This window comes from Puma concolor, chromosome D3 (genome assembly GCF_028749965.1).
Source record: "Puma concolor isolate L17-30 chromosome D3, mPumCon1.1.hap2, whole genome shotgun sequence".
In the NCBI taxonomy this organism is placed as follows: Eukaryota; Metazoa; Chordata; class Mammalia; order Carnivora; family Felidae; genus Puma; species Puma concolor.
The window spans coordinates 9,584,805-9,605,998 of record NC_141678.1 but is presented as its reverse complement, the minus strand read 5'-3'; the positions used below and the strand labels follow the sequence as shown (position 1 = coordinate 9,605,998).

Genomic DNA, 21,194 nt, shown 5'->3' with positions numbered 1-21,194 from the left:
TTCTTTTCCCCCCTGACATTCATTTGTTGAAGAAACTGAAGTGTCCCCAAATCTGGATGTTGTGAGTGGCTGTGCCTCAGTGCTGATGTTGAACGTGCTCCTCTGACCCTCTGTTTCCTGTAAGCTGGTAGTTAGCACTACGGCTCGGTCAGATCCAGGTCTGACTTTTGGGGAAGCATCAGGAGGTATGTAATGTCTGGCTGTTTCTCTCTTGCTGACATTAGCACCACGGATACTTATTTTCTGGACCCATTAATGTAGAGGGGTGGAAGACTGGTGATACGCTAATTCTGTCATTCTGTCTGAGCTACTTCCCTAGAGAGAAACTTTCCCTCAGTTATTTTGTTAGCCTGACACATAATTTGTGAGTGAGACTTTGACTCTGGTTTAGTGTCACTCTTTACTCATGGATTTAAACATACTTGATGTGTTCCCCATCCATTTCAGTTCATCCTTACTGGTGCTCAAAGTGTCCTGTCATTAGCAACTAGGAGCCCATGAGAGCTGGCTCCTGAGTCCTTTAGATATGACCCGAGTAGTCTTCAACAGCCTACTATATGACAAGGTGTTCCAGGTTCATCTGTAGATTGCCTGCCCTAGACCTGAACACGGTCCTAGCTCCTTCCGGTGGGAATGGAATTTAGAGATGATGACATGGCGAAAACTGGGAGTACAGAATGCTACTGGGTTAGTCACTATTTCTAGGACTTTTTGGCGGGTTCTGTCTGCTTTCTGCTGTTCCTTTCTACATAGGAAACAAACTATAACCTGCTTTTCTATCATCTTAAATAATTTAGGATATAGATGATTTCATTTACTATCCCGCAAGATCTAAAATTAATACTAGAGTGTTTACATAGATAGATAGATAGATAGATAGATAGATAGATAGATAGATAGATGGTACATTTATATACACATTCAATTCAACCGTCAGTTCTGAGTAGCAATGATGAACTTTTCTTCCCAGAAGCTCAGACACACAAGATATAATCTAGAACTCCAAGCTAGTTCAGTAAAGCATTTTCCAATGTATGTAAGAGCACCATCAAAGAAGACACATAATCTTTTTTCTTCCTTCAGCAATCCTCTTACTGGGATTTGGCAACATGTACAAAAAATTAAAATGCACATACTTTAACTTAGCAATTCTAATTCTGGGAATTTATCCTTTGGGTTTATTCACGCATGTGCAGAAGAGGGTGTTCACCAACCACTATCTGTGTTTGCTAAAATGTGCAAATAATCCAAAGATATATTGATAAGAGAATGGGTTAAATAAATTACACTATATCCATACAATGGGACATACTATAGAAATCAAAAACAATGATGTATATCTGTACATATTCATATGGGAAGATCTCTATGAAATATTGTGAAAATTAAAATAAGTGAAAATAAAAGCAAGGAATGTACCTTATGTTGTTGTAAAGTATATATCTATAATAATTATATATATATGTATATATGCTATATATACACACATATCATATCCTACATATACACACATATAAATATTTCATAGGAATTCTTAAGCATAAAAAATTAAAAATGAAGGTACTAAAAATACATGTAGGATGATCACATTTTTATGAAACTTGGAGAAAGAGAGAAGATAGATACACAGAACAAATTGGGGGACCCATGAAACTTTTAAGGGTGGCGTTTATGTTTAAGAAACGGTACTGAGAAAAAAGGAAAATAATTTTGTATTATGACTGAATTCTTATCATGTAAGTTTTTTCTTAAAAAATTGTATGTTATGTTAATAATTTTTTAAAGTTTGGGGCACCTGGGTGTGGCTCAGTTGGTTAAGCGTCCGATTCTTGATTTTGGCTCAGGTCATGGCCTCACGGTTCGTGAGTTGGAGCCCCACATTGGGCTGTGTGCTGGCAGTGTGGAGCCTGCTTGGGATTTTCTGTCTCTGTCTCTCTGTCTCTCTTTCTCTCTCTCCCCCTCTGCCCCTCGCGCCTGCACATGTGCACACTCTCTCTCAAAATAAACATTAAAAAAATTTTTTTAAGTTTAAATATTTTAAAGAATACATATAGGGGAGCCTGGGTGGCTCGGTCGGTTAAGCATTCAACTTCAGCTCTGGTCATGATATTGTGGTCCGTGAGCTCGAGCGCCATGTCCAGCTCTGTGCTGACAGCTCAGAGCCTGCAGCCTGCTTCGGATTCTGTCTCCCTCTCTCTCTCTCTGCCCCTCCCCTGCTTGCACTCTGTCTGTCTCTCTCAAAAATAAACGTTAAAAAAAATTTAAGAATACATATATATGTATATGCTATTAATGACAGATGGTTGAGTTAACTGAATATTGTAGAATTCTGGCCAAATTGGTCACAGGAGGGTTTCTAGGGGGAGAAGCTGAGTGGTTGGGACTCAGACCCTCAGGCAGGCTCTCCTGAGCCACCCGTTACCTGTGAGCGAGTGCTTGTAGACTCCCTGCAGGATCGCGGCCATGCGGAAAAAGCAGAAGGCCATGTAGAAGTTCCAGTTCTCAGTAGGAGGGATCCCCGAGTGAAGACAGTACATCCTGAAATACTCCTCTGCAGTAGGGATTCCCAGCTGAGTGAAATCACAGTCACTGAAACCTGAGGCGACAGACAGAGCCATGTCTGGGCAGTGACCACACACTCCCTTGTGGCCGCAGGTATCTGAATTATGAAAATCACTTCCTGCCTTGGAAACGAGTTTTACAACTAATTCACAGGGTCAGCTCCTTATTTCAACAGCTCTTCCGCCCCCACATGGCTGGGATCCTGGCACGAAGCTATTCACAAATTGGCCCTTAAAAGTTTCAGACTAAATTGGCAGTAGTGGAGGGAATGAGGGGCCTCCACTTCCACCTGGGCCACAGTTCAGGGTGGATGCGTATGATTTTCCATCTGCCATTTGATAAAAAATGGTATTGAAAGAAAGATCCTGCCAAATTTAAAAAAAAATAATTACAACAAATCAGAAATGTGTACTGATTTCCTTCACTGGTAACATTTTCATGGCTTAGAAGCATGTAATATATTTTGTTCCTGTGACTTTGTTCGGAGTATACCTTATAATATAGGCAAAGATACTCCTACAAAGATGTTCACTGCCTTTTTTTGTGAGGGTTGGGGGGAGGTAGTATAAAAGAAAAATTGAAAACAAAATTAAATATCCAAATGAGATACTGAGATATTTGTCTTAAGACATTTGTCAAATGTCTTGATTAAATTAATTCTATTCAAAAAAATCCTATTTCATCATTAAAAATGATTCTGTAGGGGCGCCTGGGTGGTGCAGTCGGTTAAGCGTCCGACTTCAGCCAGGTCACGATCTCGCGGTCCGTGAGTTCGAGCCCCGCGTCGGGCTCTGGGCTGATGGCTCAGAGCCTGGAGCCTGTTTCCGATTCTGTGTCTCCCTCTCTCTCTGCCCCTCGCCCGTTCATGCTCTGTCTCTCTCTGTCCCAAAAATAAATAAACGTTGAAAAAAAAATTTAAAAAATGATTCTGTAGAAGAAATACTTAATGGCATAAAAACATGTAATTAATTAAAAAAAAAAAAACAGGCCATAAAATCTTAGAATTACATTTTCATTTAAACAAATGTATGTACACACACCAAAAGATGAAAATGCTGGCAGTGCTCATCTCTGGGACTATTGATGATTTTAACTTTTCCTTTTGTTATTTGTTGGCTCTAACATTTTATTTTAATTTTTTATTTTTTTAAATTGACATCCAAATTAGTTAGTATATAGTGCAACAATGATTTCAGGAGTAGATTCCTTAGTGCCCCTTCCCCATTTAGCCCATCCCCCCTCCCACAGCCCCTCCAGTAACCCTCGGTTTGTTCTCTATATTTAAGAGTCTCTTCTGTTTTGTCCCCCTCCCTGTTTTTATATGATTTTTGTTTCCCTTCCCTTATGTTCATCTGTTTTGTCTCTTAAAGTCCTCATATGAGTGAAGTCATATGATTTTTGTCTTTCTCTGACTGACTAATTTCACTTAGCATAATAGCCTCCAGTTCTATCCACATAGTTGCAAATGCAACATTTCATTCTTTTTGATTGCCGAGTAATACTCCATTGTATAGATATACCACATCTTCTTTATCCATTCCTCCATCGATGGACATTTGGGCTCTTTCCATACTTTGGCTATTGTGTTGGCTCTAACATTTTAAAATAAATTTGTATTTTTTATTTAGAAAATTAGATAGAAATTAGTTGAGTAAAAACATAGGAGGGGCCTATGCACACATCCTTCTCGCTTAAAATACATCTACACATATTTCCCTCCACTGGCAGGAATGCATTTTCCAGCCAAACCACCAGGACCTCAATTTCATGCACCAACCGATCACGGTTACTTCTGTGCCTCAGGTGCTTTGAGAATGGAGCTGCCCTGTTCCCTCTTCTCCTTCAGCTGTTCCTACCTCGCAGCAGGGACCCGGGAAAACTGGATGGCAAGTAGTGAGCCAGGCAGCTGGAGGCCACGTCCACAAGGGGGTCGCCTAAGGTAGAGAGTTCCCAGTCAAGGACGGCAAGCACCTCGGCCTTTTCTGGATGGAACAGCAGGTTGTCCAGCCTGAATAAGCCACAAAAGGAATGGAAAGACAGCTCTAAGGAAACTGAGTGCTAGGGGTGTGTTCTGTGCTGGGTGTCTTCCATTTGCCCCTGCAAATGCACTCCCCACCCTATGAACCCCTCAGTGCCCACGTCCACTGGCTCCCTTGCCCTATGGCTCAGGTGGGCTCAGCCAATGAGGACATCAGCAGGAGACGAGAAGGAGGCAGATAGGTGAGGGACGCTATATTCCTCTCCCAAGGGCCATACGAGCTGTGGTCCAGGAGCCCTCTCCACAGAGTGACCTCTCTGGGTTCTCGTACTTCCTCCTTCCCTCTGATGGATTTAAAACAGGTCTGTACATTCTGACACTTCTTACACAAAAGGAAGAGTCTAATTCTTTGCTGCTTGAGGCAACTGGCTTCTGACAAATATAATGCAGGTGGAAGTGATGCTAAGAGACTCTAGAGCCCAGCTCAGAAAAGGTGACCAGCTCCCTCCCAGTCAGCCCTCTCTCTTGGAACACACACGTTTGCAGCCCTGAGCCACTTAGGTAAGGAGTCCAGCTGCCCAGAAGCTGCTATGCTGGAGGGACCACGTGGGAGACCAAAGAGAGGCCCAGGGAGCCCAGCTCAGTCTTCTGTGCCCCAGTGCCAGGCATGTGAGTGAGCCTTCAGGAGAGTCCAGCCCCCAGCCTGACAGCCTCCCCAGTTGAAACCAGCTATCCTGTCCCCAGACAGCAGATTTCGTGAGCAAAGTAACTGCCATCTTTGTTTACAGCCATGCGGTCTGGGAGGAATCTTTTATGCACTCGTAATAACTGGAGCACACACTTGCACTTTCAAACCTAGGAGCTGTAATAACTCCCACTGTTGCACAGGACAACCCCCCATCATAACGAATTTTCTGGCCCCAAATGTCAAGAGGCCGAGGTGGAGAAACCATGCCTTAAAAGGGCACGCACAAGGAGATCCTCTGTGAAGAAGTAATTCTCAACTGTAAATTGGGTTCGGACTAGCTGTTTGATTTCCACTTCAAGGGCCCTGCCCATCATTTTCCACGTCTAGGTATTCACTCCTCCTCACAGCCATGCCTACCTGAAGTCCCCATGCACCAGTGTGGTCTTCTGTTGCCTGGGAAGATGGTGCGGCAGCCATTGGATGAGCCTCTCCATCGCCGGGATGCTGCTGGTTTCTGAGGCTCGATAGTGCTTAATCCAGGTTTGCACCTGATGTGAAATATAGTCCCCTGAGGGAAAGAGAATGAGAACATGGCATGCCACTCTAACATCCTCCAAAAGTTCCACAAGGTAACCAAAACAGTGAAAGCCTTGTTAATGCTCTGTGGTATCATCTTCTTTTTTTTAAATTTTATTTTCTTTTATTAATCTTTACTTTTTTTTTTTTTTTTAATAATTTACATCCAAGTTAGTGAGCATATGGTGCAACAATGATTTCAGGAGTAGATCCCTTAAGCCCCTTACCCAGTTAGCCCATCCCCCCTCTCACAACCCCTCCAGCAACCCCTCCTCCCCCTCTGTTTGTTCTCTATGTTTAAGAGTCTCTCATGTTTTGTCTCCTTCCCTGTTTTTATATTATGTTTGCTTCCCTTCCTTTATGTTCATCTGTTTTGTCTCTTAAAGTCCTCCAATGAGTGAAGTCATATGATATTTGTCTTTCTCTGACTGGCTAATTTCACTTAGCGTAATACCCTCCAGTTCCATCCACACAGTTGCAAATGGCAAGATTTCATTCTTTTTGATTGCCGAGTAATACTGCATCACTGCATCATATATATATATATATATATATATATATATATATATATACACACACACACACACACACACACACACAGCACATCTTCTTTATCCATTTATCTATCAATGGACATTTGGGCTCTTTCCATACTTTGGCTATTGTCAATAGAGCCGCTATAAACATTGGGGTGCATGTGTCCCTTTGAAACAGCCCACCTGTATTCCTTGGATAAATACCTAGTAGTGCAATTGCTGGGTCATAGGATAGTTCTATTTTTAACTTTTGGAGGAACCTCCATATTATTTTCTGGAGTGGCCGCATCAGTTTGCACTCCCACCAGCAGTGCAAAACAGAACCTTTTTTCTCCGCATCCTCGCCAACATCTATCATTGCCTGAGTTGTTAATGTCAGCCATTCTGACAGGTGTGAGGTGGTATCTCAGTGTGGTTTTGATGTGTATTTCCCTGATGATGAGTGGTGTTGAGCATTTTTTCATGTGTCGGTTGGTCATCTGGATGTCTTCTTTGGAGAAGTGTCCATTCATGTCTTTTGCCCATTTCTTCACATGAGCCCTTTGGTTTACTTGTTTTTTCGGTGTTGAGTTTGATAAGTTCTCTATAGATTTTAGATCCTAACCCCTTATCTGATATATCTCCTCCCATTCCATTAGTTGCCTTTTAGTTTTGCTGATTGTTTCCTTCGCTGTGCAGAAGCTTTTTATTTTGATGAAGTCCCAATAGTTCATTTTTGTTTTTGTTTCCGTTGCCTCTGGAGACGTGTTGAGTAAGAAGTTGCTGCAGCTGAGGTTAAAGAGATTTTTGCCTGCTTTCTCCTCGAGGATTTTGATGGCTTCCTGTCTTACATTGAAGTCTTTCATCCATTGTGAGTTTATTTTTGTGTATGGTGTAAGAAAGTGGCCCAGGTTCATTCTTCTGCTGTCCAGTTTTCCCAGCACCACTTGCTCAAGAGACTGTCTTTTTTCCATTGGATATTCTTTCCTGCCTTGTCAGAGATTAGTTGGCCATACGTTTGTGGGTCCATTTCTGGGTTCTCTATTCTGTTCCATTGATCTGAGTGTCTGTTTTTGTGCCATGTGGTATCACCTTCTGATGACCTAGGAGTTTCTCATGTGATGCTCCTGCCGCCGTGGCTGGATTTCAGTGTGATCTGGGTACTGTTTCCAGCCACATGGCCTGCAAGCCTGATCCCTGGCCCTCTCAGACATCCTTCAAGCTTCCTAACAGCCTTTAAAAAATCCCTTGTTGGCTAAACAACAGTGGTTGGCTAAAAGCATGGAGTCTGGGGCTGGGCTGCCTCGGTATGGTTCCCAGCTCTGCCATTCTCTATCTTTCTGATCTCAGACAGGTGACTTAACCTCTCTGTGCCTCAGTTTTTCCTCGTCAGTGAGATGTTCCTCAGAGAGTTGTTGGGAGGATAAAATGTGTAAAGGCCCCTGGAAATGTTCCTGGCATGTAATACTACTACATGAGTATTTGCTATCATTATTCAGTTGTTTGCTAAGAAACCCAAGAGATACCAAACTTGAGGAACTTGCAAGTTATATCTGGGACCAGGACACTGGAAGGAGTTCTGGAGTCAACTCAGCTCACAGTCAAGGTCTTCAATTGATTTAACTTCTCTGAGCCTCATTTGCTTCTTCTATAGGAATATATTGACACCTAAATTCCACAAGACTGTTGTGAAGGCTAACAGAAATCCATACAGAACATGCCAGATACTTAGCTGCACAGAAGGCTGCTCCATGAATGGTGGCATCATTGTCCCGGTTATTGTCAATTGATCATTATTAATTGTCACTATTAATATAACTAAAAATTAATAAATGTGTCAGGTCCCTGGATCTAAGCCAAGTCCTCATCCCTCATCTGAAAGAGCAATGGTCCCCAGAGGCTGAAGGGTTTGAAGATAAGGATAGAGACGTCAAGCTCCTTCTGTGCAGTCCACTCACAGTTGGGGCATCCAGACATGAGCCCTTTGGAAAATCTAGTTGGGTCATGAGAGGTGGAGATCAAAATCCACAGGAATTTAATCCAAAACAAATCAAGCCTTTAGAACTAACTTCTAGTTTTCAGAATTATAGGAAATAGAGTAAAGTAAACCATAAGGAAATAATCAAGACAAATATATAAGACAACTGACTTGGTCTTTTTTTTTTTTTCCTTGAGAGACAGAGACAGAGAGAGAGAGAGAGAGAGAGAGAGAGAGAGAGAGAATATTTTAAGCAAGCTCCAGGCTTGATCTCACAACTATGGGATCGTGACCTGAGCCAAAATTAAGAGTTGGATGCTTAACCAACTGAGCCACCCAAGCGCTCCCTGACTTGGTGTCAAAAAAACAGGTGGGGGGTGGGGGTGCTGTTCTAGATTCCTTGATCAGATCCTGATATGGGGGAGGGGGACTCATTTATAAAAGATATAAGGGGATAACTGATGAAGTCTATCTGAATATGGATTGGGTTTTAGATATTCTGGGAAAATTTTTAATTTTCTTGGATGTGATAATGGTATCGGAGAATGCCCTTATTTTTAAGGAAATGCATAAAGTATTTAGGAGTTAAGTGTTGGGGTTTCTACAACTTTGTTAAATATATTTATTTATTTATTTATTTTTTTAATTTTTTTTTTTCAACGTTTATTTATTTTGGGGACAGAGAGAGACAGAGCATGAACGGGGGAGGGGCAGAGAGAGAGGGAGACACAGAATCGGAAACAGGCTCCAGGCTCTGAGCCATCAGCCCAGAGCCTGACGCGGGGCTCGAACTCACGGACCGCGAGATCGTGACCTGGCTGAAGTCGGACGCTTAACCGACTGCGCCACCCAGGCGCCCCAGTTAAATATATTTATATATAGGGAGAGAGACAAACAGAAGAAGCGGGAGAAGGAAAGAGAAAAGTGAATATGGCAAAAGTTCAGCATTGTTAAAATCAGTAGCGGGCATGTGTAGTTATTCATTGTACTATTTCATGTTTCTGTAAGTTTGAAAATTATCATGCTAAGAAGTCAAATACAAAACTCACAGGGGCTGAGCCTTTGTGAAAGGAGCCCTTCAGGAAAACCTCCGATGTGGATTTGGGACCTCCCGCCCCTCACACACACCAGTCCAGTGCTGCACACGTTCCATTTTCACGGGAAGCAGATGCAGCTGCCCCTGTGTCTCTGGCTCTGCTGGCCGCTGGTCTCTCTCAGGCCTGCCAAAGCGCTGAAACATCCTTCCTGAAGCAGACTGCCCCCCTGGGATAAGGAAGGAGGATTATGTGCTCCCTGCAGGTCCTGGGTGGTGAAAAGGTTCTTTGTGGTAATTGGACTGCACCTGAAGGATCTTTGTCAAAAGTCTCTCTTGATTAGAAATCCTGTTTGTGTGCTCTCTCAGTCTTTCTTTTGTGTTTTTACAAATTTAAATGTGTTCTTTTGAATAGATAACACATTCACATGGCTTGGACAAAAGGGCAAACAGTAATCTTTTTCCCCACCCCTCCGCCCAGCCATTCAGCTCTTTTCCTCCCCCAAGGCAACCCACGTGACCAGCTTCTTAGGTATTCTTTTGGAGATATTCACTTGTGCCAGCAAATATTTAAATGTATTTGAATATGTAAATTAATTCAAATATACCGCTCTTTACACAAATGGTACTATCTATTTATAGCCAATGCCCTGCCAAGCAGCTGGATTCCTGACATAACCAGAGAAATTGCAGGGTTTTTTTGAAAAGAAGAATCTAGTGCGCCTGTAGCTGGATCAGTGAACCTGAAGCATGACGAAACTGCTTTATGCTTTCAGACTCAAAACATAGCCAGTGGCCTGGGATGCTGGCCCTTAGATCACATGAAATCACATCAGATTTCTGCTTTGTCTCTTGATGCTAAGAGGTCAGTGGAAAAAACGTCAAAATAGTCTACTTTAAAGGCACAGGGGGCACCTGGGTGGCTCAGTTGGTTGAGCAGATGGATCCTCTGTCCCCCTCTCTCTGCCCCTCCCCTGCCTGCACTCTCTCAAAAATAAACGTTTAAAAATAAAATAAAATAAAATAAAATAAAATAAAATAAAATAATATAAAATAAAATAAAATAAAATAAAATAAAATAAAATAAAATAAAATAAAATAAAAGGCACAGGATCCATTCAGACAGCACATGGGAGAGGCTCTTCCATAAGCTGTTCTCGCTCTAGGACAGGATGTTACACTGCCCACTACTTCATTTGCCTAAGGCTTTATCTTCATTCAAAGCACCGAGACAGCTGCCACCTCATTTGCTTTTCAGATCAGCCCTGTGAGGGAGGCAGCACAAGCCTTTTTTTTTTTTTTTTTTCACACCAAACCTTTACTATTGAGAAAACTATGAGGAGGTAATGTGACTTGCCCGAGGTCGCTGATAAATTAGCATCCAACTTCTCCAATGCTCTTTCCATCTTGAAACAATGGATCAATATGGGCAACAAGGGTTGTTCTTTGCCCACTTGCCCTTTTACTGGTGAGTAGGGCTGCCAGATAAAATACAGGATATCCAGGGTGCCTGGGTGGCTCAGTTGGTTAAGCGGCCAACTCTTGATTTCAGCTCAGGTCATGATCTCATGGCTCTCATGGGATTGAGCCCCACTTTCGGGGACTCTGCACCGACAGCATGGAGCCTGCTTGAGATTCTCAATCTCTCTCTCTCTCACTCCCTCTGCCGCTCCCCCACTCATGCAGGTGTGTGCTCTCTCAAAATAAATAAATAAACATTAAAAAAAAAATACCCACTTAAATTTGAATTTCAGATAAACAACACATTTTTATTTCCAAATGAGACTACCAAGGTGGAGGGGAACCCACAGGGGATGATACGGAGCCCGCTGTACTTGGAAGGGATGGAGAACTCCCTCAGTATGGGCTAGGAGGTCAGCAGGTCTGCTCTGTTGTAGCTAAGTGTCTCAGAGTGATCTGAGTAGGGACTCAGATCATGTGCCCGTGGAGAGGTGGAACTTTAGGTACTTTGGCAGAAACGGTAGGAAGTTGATATACACTGGACACATACTATAGCCTTTGATGTGGTCCTACAGAAAAGAGGCACATTTAGGCTAAAAGCAGAGAAAGAAGAAAATACAGCTTCGCTGAGAGATTCTTTTTGACTACAGCCAAGAATACATACTGGTCAAGAGTCAAATAATACTCTTGTACTTTCCAAGTCAGAAAGAGTGAAATTCTTTGGCTTGTGCTAAAGTTTGTGCATGCAAAAGAACGGAGACATTTGTGACAGTGGTTTTAAAATTGTGTGTGCCTGTCAAATTCATAAAATGCTACACTTCAATACACCTGACTTCAAAAAAAAAAAAAAAAAAGGGAAAGCAAAGCAAAAACAGACAATAACAATGAGGATGAAGAGCAACTGGTACGCTCAGACATTAAAAAACAAGCAGAGGGGCGCCTGGGTGGCGCAGTCGGTTAAGCGTCCGACTTCAGCCAGGTCACGATCTCGCGGTCCGTGAGTTCGAGCCCCGCGTCGGGCTCTGGGCTGATGGCTCAGAACCTGGAGCCTGTTTCCGATTCTGTGTCTCCCTCTCTCTGCCCCTCCCCCGTTCATGCTCTGTCTCTCTCTGTCCCAAAAATAAATAAACGTTGAAAAAAAATTTAAAAAAAAAAAAAAAACAAGCAGAGGGCACTTCGGTGGCTCAGTGGGTTAAGCATCAGACCTCAGCTCAGGTCATGATCTCACAGTTCTTGAGTTCAAGCCCCACTCTCTGCTGTCAGTGAGGAACCCGCTCCGGATCCTCTGTCCCCCTCTCTCTCTGCCCCTCCCTCGTGCTTGCTCTCTTTCTCTCTCTCAAAAATAAACATTAAAAAAAAAAAAAAAAAAAAAACAAGCAGAAACAAACTCTGCAAACAAAATACCTTGGCATAATGGCATTTTAAAAGTCTATCCCTGTTGAAAAGAATATTTAGGGGAAAGAGTAAAAAACAGAAAAAAGTATCTTAAATACTCCTGGCTGGTATCAGAAAAAAGAAAGATTAAAATGGTCTAGCAAGATAAAGTTGCAGGGAAGAGAGATTCTGTAGTCCATGAAGGGATGTACCCAAGGATAGAACGTCGTATTCTAGGTAAGTGACACCTCCATTAAAATGTAACTGGATTTCCCAGCAGGAGGCTATGAAGCCCACATCACATTTAGCAAACACTAGGTGCGTGAACAACCTGACATCACGCAAATCCTAAAACCAGGGGCACCATGAGGAAACTATCAGCATGAAAGACAAATGGCCTTGTGCTCACCGTGTTTCGCGTAGTCTTCTAGGCCCGTAGCGTTGAGGTCCACGCTGTGAATTTTGCACAAGACTCTGTTCATGGCAGTGTAAATGGCCCGCCTCTGGGTGGGCTCCAAGCCTGGCAGAGAGGGGTCTCTGTAGATGAGGCCTGGGCAGTACTCCATCAGATAGAAAGGAGTACCGATGACCCTGGGAGGGACACAGACAGGATGTTTCAGTGGCCCAGCTCATAACATGGCAGGCTGTTAGTCATGGTATTGCTCTAACGGTCCTGTGTGTTCATTCCAAGAACTGAGGAAGGAGTTCAGGCCCAGGGTACTGGATGTTTCCTTTCTCCTTCGTACACGAACACAGGTTAGAAGCACCCCATCCCCAAACCAGTCCACACACACAGCCCTGTCTATACTTCCTTGCCCGCATACCTCTCTTCCATTAGGTCCACTTGGGGAAGCTATGGAATGGAGTTTAAGAGTGATAATGTAGGAAAGCATATTGAGAGGAGGCTAGACATTACTAGAAATCAGTTGACTGTTCTAAAAACTTGTTTTGAAAATTCTACCATTAAAACTGTTTATCCTGATTTGACCATGGGCTAGAACTTAAATTTATTATTAAATTATTAATTATCTTAAGTGTAATAATGCTGCTTTGATTATGAAAGAAAATGTCTTTATTTCTAGGAGGGGTATGCAACTTACTTCAAAAGATTCAGCTAAAAATATATATAGAAAAAGGAAATATATTTATAAAATGTATAAAATTATAAAATTATTAGAGTGTGTAATTACAATTATATAAAATTATTTATATCATACACCTATACACATATGTAAACATACATATATTCATACAGAAGGCAAATATGGCAAAATGTTAGCAACATTTTAATCTAGATAAGAACTCTTTATGCTACTTTTTCTTTCAACTTTTCTATGTTTCAAAATGTTCATAATTAAATAGGTGGGACAAAAAAAAATTCAAAAAGGTTATTGCAAAGCAGTTTAAAAACAACTTAGAAGGACCACAATAAAATTAACAAAAACAAACATGAAGCTAGGTGGATCCAATTCTCACAAAAGCAAATATTTCTTCATCTTTCAGGATAACTTACAGATCTGTGAGCTCTCGGGGTGGGGCGGGGGGGGCGGGTAGGGGGGTGGGAATGCTCTAAGGTCTTTCTTCTCTCCCATCCACATTTTATTTGTCTTCATTCTAACAAACTGGGATCTGAGCAACTAGATGGGCTTTTCTCTTCTGTAGTTTGAATATGTAATAAAAAATAAATCCAGGGGCGCCTGGGTGGCTCAGTCGGTTAAGCGTCTGACTTCAGCTCAGGTCACAATCTCACGGTCCGTGAGTTCGAGCCCCGCGTCGGGCTCTGGGCTGATGGCTCAGAGCCTGGAGCCTGCTTCCGATTCTGTGTCTCCCTCTCTCTCTGCCCCTCCCCCGTTCATGCTCTGTCTCTCTCTGTCTCAAAAATAAAATAAACGTTAAGAAAGGTTTTAAAATAAATAAATAAATAAATAAATAAATCCAGTGGCGTCTGCATGGCTCAGTCGGTTAAGCGTCTGACTTCAGCTCAGATCATGATCTCACAGTTTGTGAGTTCGAGCCCCGCATCGGGCTCTATGCTGACAGCCCGGAGCCTGGACCCTGCTTCGGATTCTTTGCCTCCCTCTCTCTCTCTCTGCCTCTGCCCCACTTGCTCTCTCTCCCTCTCTCTCTCAAAAATAAATAAACATTAAAACAAATCAGTCAATCAATCAATCAATCTGGAAGCACCTGGATGGCTCAGTGGGTTAAAGCATCTGGCTCTTGATTTTGGCTTAGGTCATGATCTCATGGTTTGTGAGATTGAGCCCTGGTGAGTGCAGAGCCTGCTTGGAATTCTCTCTCTCCCTCATTCTCTGCCCCTCCCCGCCAAATAAATAAATAAACATTTAAAAATAAATAAATAAATCTCATCATTACCCTGAGTCTTCACAGAGGTCAAGAACTCTGGGGACAGGCACCCCAGCATTTCCAAGGGCTTTCATTATCCTGCCAGAATAAAGAAAAATGAATGAAAATGCTGGCTGAATTGATGAGATTTTCTTGAAATTATTTTTCTGAATTAAAATTAGTGTACACAGGAATTAAAACAGAATTCTAAAAAATATCCAATTGACCCCGAAGTATGCAAGAAGAACAAACAACAGATGGAACAAACAAAAATCAAATAGCAAAATTATGGACTTAAGTCAAATATATCAATAGTTACATTATATTGATTAGACTAAACATTTCAGTTGAGACAGAGATTGTTGTATTGCACAGAAAAGCAAGACCTAGCTACATGCTGTCTACAGGAGACATTCTTTATATATAAAAACATAGGGAAAGGAACACCTGGGTGGCCCAGTCGGTTAGGCGGCCAACTTCAGCTCAGGTCATGATCTCATGGTCTGTGAGTTTGAGCCCTGCGTCGGGCTCTGTGCTAACAGCTCAGAGCCTGGAGCCTACTTCTGATTCTGTGTCTCTCTGACCATCCTCCACTCACATTCTCTCTCTCTTTGTCTCTCAAAAACGAATAAATGTTAAAAAAAATTTTTTTTAAGAAATAGCCACATTAATATCAGAGAAAGGACACTTTAAGACAAAGAGTACTACCAGAAGCAGAGGGACATTTCCAGATGATACAAGAATTAATCCATCAGGAAGATATTGCAATCATAAATGTGTACATGCCTCATAACAGGACTTCAAAATGAAAGAAAAACAATCAGAATTACAGAGAGAAACGGACAAATCCACAATCATAGTTGAGACTATAGTACCCCTTTATCAGTAACTGATGGAACTAGAACAAAAAACAGTAAGACAAAGTTCCAAGTGATACTACCAACGACTTGACCTGATGGCCATTCCCCCAATACTCAACAAGGGCAGGATACACATTCTTTTGAAGTACACACAGTACGTTCACCAAGATAAATCATATCCTGGTTCATACGATTAAGTAACGGAAATCTTAAACAGTATTTCTAAGATCTCAATGGTATTAAACTAAAAATCATTAATTTATGACACGTAGAAAAAGCTCAAATATTTGAGGGGTGCCTGGCCGGCTTGATCGAAAGATCATGCAGCTCTTGATCTCAGGGTTGTGAGTTTGAGCCCCATGTGAGGTGTAGATTACTTAAATAAATAAAACATTTTTTTAAAAAGCTCAAATATTTGCAAATTAAAGAACACACTTTCATATAAGCCATGGGTCAAACAAGATATTACGAGGGAAATTAGAAAATATTTTAAACTGTAATAACAATAAAAAATACAGCATGTGTGGGGCGCCTGGGTGGCGCAGTCGGTTAAGCGTCCGACTTCAGCCAGGTCACGATCTCGCGGTCCGTGAGTTCGAGCCCCGCGTCAGGCTCTGGGCTGATGGCTCGGAGCCTGGAGCCTGTTTCCGATTCTGTGTCTCCCTCTCTCTCTGCCCCTCCCCCGTTCATGCTCTGTCTCTCTCTGTCCCAAAAATAAATTAAAAAAAAAAACAACAACAAAAAAAAAAACGTTGAAAAAAAAATACAACATGTCAAAATTTGTGAGATACAGAAGTGCTTAGAAAGTAACGTATAACTTTAAATACTTGTAAAAAGACTTTAAATCAGTTACACTATAAAGGAAAAAATAAGCCCAGAGTAAGTAGATGGAAAGGAATAAAGATAGAAAAGAAATAAATGAGACAGAAAACAGAAAGATTTAATAAAGTGAAACACTCTTCTTTGAAAACAGTTGATAAATCCCTAAATAGACTAATGAGAGAAAGAACAAATTATCACTCAATATCATGAAAAAGAGGGAAAATCACTACAATAAAAGAATATCATGAACAATAAATTTGATAGATTAGACAAATGGACAAATTCCTTGCAAATTATGACTTACCAAAACTAAAACAGGATGAAATAAAATATCCGAATAACCCAATATTTATAAATTGAATCCATAATCAAAAAACCTTTTCCTAAAAACTCCAGTCCCTGATGGGTTTACTGGTAAATTTTATGAATCACTTAAGGAAGAAATTTTTTCATGTTTTAAATAGAAAAATAATTACTCAGTCTTTTTTTTTCATTAAAAAAATTTTTTTTTAATGTTTATTTATTATTGAGAGACAGAGAGACACAGAGCGTGAGCAGGGGAGGGGTAGAGAGAGGGCGAGACATAGAATTTGAAGTAGGCTCCAGGCTCTGAGCTGTCAGCACAGAGCCTGATGCGGGGCTCGAACTCACAAACTGCGAGATCATGACCTGAGCCGAAGTCGGTCGCTCAACCGACTGAGCCACCCAGGCGCCCCAATAATTACTCAGTCTTATCACCAGTAACTGGCTCCTGCTTTTTGCCTGCCTGGTGTCCTTTCCTTGCTTCAAGTTCTGATAACGTACCTGGGCTTTCCTTTAGGAAACAGCTCTCCCCCACCGTCAGTCCACATGGTCTGGGTGGGACTGATGCAAACCCTGGTCCCAAGGATGGGCACAAGACCCAGATTTGGCCAATCTGAATAGTGCATCCTCCTGACCCCAGACAACACATTGGGCCAATGAGTCAAATCTCAGGAGGTATGCTGGAACATTCACTGAGGTTACAGAGGAAAGAAGAGTGGAGAGATGAAGAGAGAGAGAAAATGAGTGAGTCCTGGTGACGTTATATGGGCCCTTGGATCTGGTTATGCCTGAAAGATTTAAATTGTGACGTCAATAAATTTTACTCCTCTTCCTTTTTTAAAAATGAAGACTTAAGTCAGTCTAGGTGGGTTTCTGTTGCTTACAGTTGAGGAACAGAAACATGCTAGTCCAACATGACCATGGTAAATAATGTTGTGTTCTTTTCTAATGTTTTTGTTTCAGTGCACAAGTCTTTAAAAAAAAAAAAATAGGCGGTGCCTGGCTGGCTCAGCTGGTACAGTGTGTGACTCTTGATCTTGGGGTTGTGGGTTTGAGCCCCAGGTTGGGTGTAAAGATTACTTAAAAATAAAATCTTTAAAAAACAAAACAAAAAAACAGGATAGAACTATATGTGGTTTCTATCTGTTTTTATCACGTTAAAATTTTATCATGGCATTTTTGTGTCAGGCATATTATTGGCTACACTAATAGCACAATCATTAAAGCTGGGCTGTGAAATCCTACTGCCTCCCAGGTATGATGCCCAACTCCGTCACTCACAGCTAGTTGTGTGTCCCTGGAGATACCGCTTAACCTCTTTAATCCTCGCTTCTCTCACCTATAAAATGGGGACCATAATAGTAACATATCATGAGTTGTTGTGAGAATGCTTTGGGTTAACAATACATCCAAAACATTTATTGCAGTGCCTGGCACATACTAAATGCTCAGTAAATGTCAGCTATTACTATTATTGTTGTTATGGCAACAAGTAGATAGACCAAGGTTTAATCATCTCCTGATTATTGTACCTTTTGGGTGTTTGCAATTTTTTATTAAAACAACATTGTGGTGACCATATTACTGCATAAAGCTGTTTTCCCTATTTAGAATTATTTTTTAAAGAGACATTCCTCTAACTGGAATTGTTAGATCTCAAAGTGTGACTACAATGAAGTTTTTAATAAATTGTATCATGCTGTTTTCCAAAATTCCCAAAGTTGTTCAGATTTACCTTTGGCATTTTAATGTTTATTTATTTTTGAGAGAAAGAGTGTGAGCAGGGGAGGGGCAGAGAAAGAAAGACACACACACACACACACACACACACACACACACACACACACACAGAATCTGAAGCAGGCTCCAGGCCCTGAGCTGTCAGCACAGAGCCCAACACAGGGTTAGAACTCACAAACCATGAGATCATGACCTGAGCCAAAGTCAGATGCTTAACTGACTAAGTCACCCAGGTGCCCCTACATTTAGCATTTTTTTTTTAATTTTTTTTTTTTCAACAATTATTTATTTTTGGGACAGAGAGAGACAGAGCATGAACGGGGGAGGGGCAGAGAGAGAGAGGGAGACACAGAATCGGAAACAGGCTCCAGGCTCTGAGCCATCAGCCCAGAGCCCGACACGGGGCTCGAACTCCCGGACCGCGAGATCGTGACCTGGCTGAAGTCGGACGCTTAAACGACTGCGCCACCCAGGCGCCCCAAGCATTTTTTTTTTTTTTAACATTTATTTATTTTTGAGACAGAGAGAGAGCATGAACGGGGGGAGGGTCAGAAAGAGAGGGAGACACAGAATCTGAAGCAGGCTCCACGCTCTGACCTGTCAGCACAGAGCCCGACGCGGGGCTCGAACTCGTGAACCACAAGATCATGACCTGAGCCGAAGTGGGACACTTAACCAACTGAGCCACCCAGGCGCCCCCCCCCCCCACATTTAGCATTTTATAAGCAGATACTATATTACATTTCATCTTCAAATGCCCATTTTATTCCTTTACTAAAATGGAAATTCTCTGCATTCCTGGATTTTTGGAATGTCACCACAGCCCTCCAGAACTCCTCAGTACCCCTGGGAATGGTCAGAGTTCACAAGCAGGATGCATGAGAATAGAGTGGGGGTTTCACACTTTTAGGGTTTCTTTCCTCTAAATACAAACCTGCTACTATGTGGGTACATATATAAATGTTCAGAAATAGCTACAGGTTTTCTCCTCTGAAGACCCCTAAAGCTTCATAATTCTCAGTCACCATTGCCTGCAATACTTGGAGAAGTCAGATTCTAGGAACTAAAAAGTCCAAAGAAGAAACAGTAAACAGTGAGAACAAGAAGGGACCAAGAGCCAAAGTCACATTTTCCTTACTACTCTGCAACATTCCTTCTACAGAACATAATGGGCTGGAAGGAAGAAGGAAGCAGAGGAAGAGAAAGGCTTCCAGGAAAGTAACCCCCACTCTGGAGACCATCCAGAATTTTCATCTCAGTTTCAAAGAATTTGGAGCTAGGATTTTTTTCAACCTGCTATGTTTAAATTTTCCTACTTTCAAAAGAAACTATTTTATTTGGGATGGGCTGTAATGCAACCCATTATTATTTTACGTATTTTATTATGGAAAATTTCAGACATCTATGAGTAGAGATTCATAAAACAAACCCCCATGTAGCCAATTTCAACAACTACCAACTCAATGCCATGCTTGTTTTGGCCTCAGCCCCACTGATACACTGTTTATAAGACTAAAGGTCTTAGTCTTTAAGACTAAAAGGTGAGACTAATGAGTATTCCAATAATGCTTTTTCCACCAGAGGTTCCAAAAAGGTCTAGTTTCCTACAGGTTCAGGTACAGAAAAGAGAAAACAAACTTCTGAATAAAATTAGGTTACATGTTCTTATTTGAGATAATTTTGGAAATTCATACATGCATACATACATTAAACGTCTCAAGGCAGTCTGATGGAGAGCTGACTTGTCAGCTCAGGGCTGAGCTGCGGAGGATGGAGGGGAGCACACCCCAGCTCTGAGAAGTTACCTGAACTCCCTCTCCACTGCATGGGAGGATGGAAGGAGTGTCCCCGGGGGCTTCTTCCGCAGAACCAGCTGGTGGTTAGCTAGCCTGATGTAGTAGGTTGGATTTGACTGCCCAAGATCAAACTGAAGGAGTTCCAATGGGCCTGCAAGTTTGAAAACAAAGATAACGACAGTAGTTCGGAAGGATAGAGCTGGGCATTCCTGCTCTCTAACAAGTACCTCATTTGGGATGCAGGACATTCTGATTAGGGATGCACCTCCGACTTGGGCACCAGAAGTGACGGAGCCCCAGGCCTACTGTGCCAGCCCAGATCCACTACAGTGTGGCAAAGGCCACTCCATTTACACCACAATCATCTTCACTTTGTGCAGGTGTCCAGTTTTGTCCTTCTTGCCAACTCCCGCTCCACGAAGAAAAGCTTTTCAGTTCTGTTTATCAACCACAAGCACGGTCATGGCAACCCACCATGCTAAAATGGAATGCTTTAAGCCTGAGGATGAAAAGCGCCCTTGTGCATCCCTCAGTCCACACTCGGCCAAACCACACCTGAGACTGGCGTGACGGCTGGGAGGAGCTTCCGCGGAGGCCTGTAGCTTGAGCTGAGTGCTTCCCTGAGATGCTCTCTCCCACCCCAAGGGGCTCAAATCCGTGGCTCCCGCTCAGGAACATCCTAATTAACCTTCAGCTTCATAACAAGACTGAACTCTGGACACAGATTCGTTTCACATGGTCAGAAGAGCAAGAAACTGGCATTTGCCTGAGTTAGCTGGAGCTGGCCTGCTCAGAAGGGACCCCTCAGCTTTGCAGAGGCCCTAAGAACAATCCAATCTCTGGAAAACATAAGTGGAGCTCCACGCAAAAAGTCTTCAAGGGTTAAATGGGCGAGGCAAAACCTTATCACCAGGTGGAAATGTCTTCCAAGGCCCCCGAGGCACCTATTTTTCTGAGAGAGGAATATGAAGAATCAAAGAGGGGCCTTTGAAGAGATGGAGACAACTTGTCACACTGTAAATTTATGCAGCTTCTTAAATCACCTCCACAAAACAGGCTGTCATCTCAAAACATTTAGACACACTCAAACACCCCTGGGCACGTACACAGTCTCCAGATCCCAGGCGATCCCTGCCACACCACACTCTCGGGTGGAAGAGAGGGT

General features: G+C 42.2%; 1 protein-coding gene across 2 annotated transcripts in view; it reads right to left on the bottom strand.

The window, feature by feature from the left end:
• The window catches only part of ACAD10 (acyl-CoA dehydrogenase family member 10), a 53,900-nt gene that overhangs the window by 14,697 nt on the left and 18,009 nt on the right, over positions 1 to 21,194 (bottom strand). For both annotated transcript variants that reach the window (XM_086681701.1, XM_086681700.1), the window contains exons 7-12: positions 20,039 to 20,180; positions 14,539 to 14,607; positions 12,575 to 12,756; positions 5,646 to 5,796; positions 4,419 to 4,570; positions 2,423 to 2,596 (exon numbers count right to left, since the gene is read on the bottom strand). In XM_086681701.1, coding sequence (XP_086537827.1) covers positions 2,423 to 2,596; positions 4,419 to 4,570; positions 5,646 to 5,796; positions 12,575 to 12,756; positions 14,539 to 14,607; positions 20,039 to 20,180 — 870 coding nt within the window. The remainder of the gene's footprint in view (positions 1 to 2,422; positions 2,597 to 4,418; positions 4,571 to 5,645; positions 5,797 to 12,574; positions 12,757 to 14,538; positions 14,608 to 20,038; positions 20,181 to 21,194) is intronic.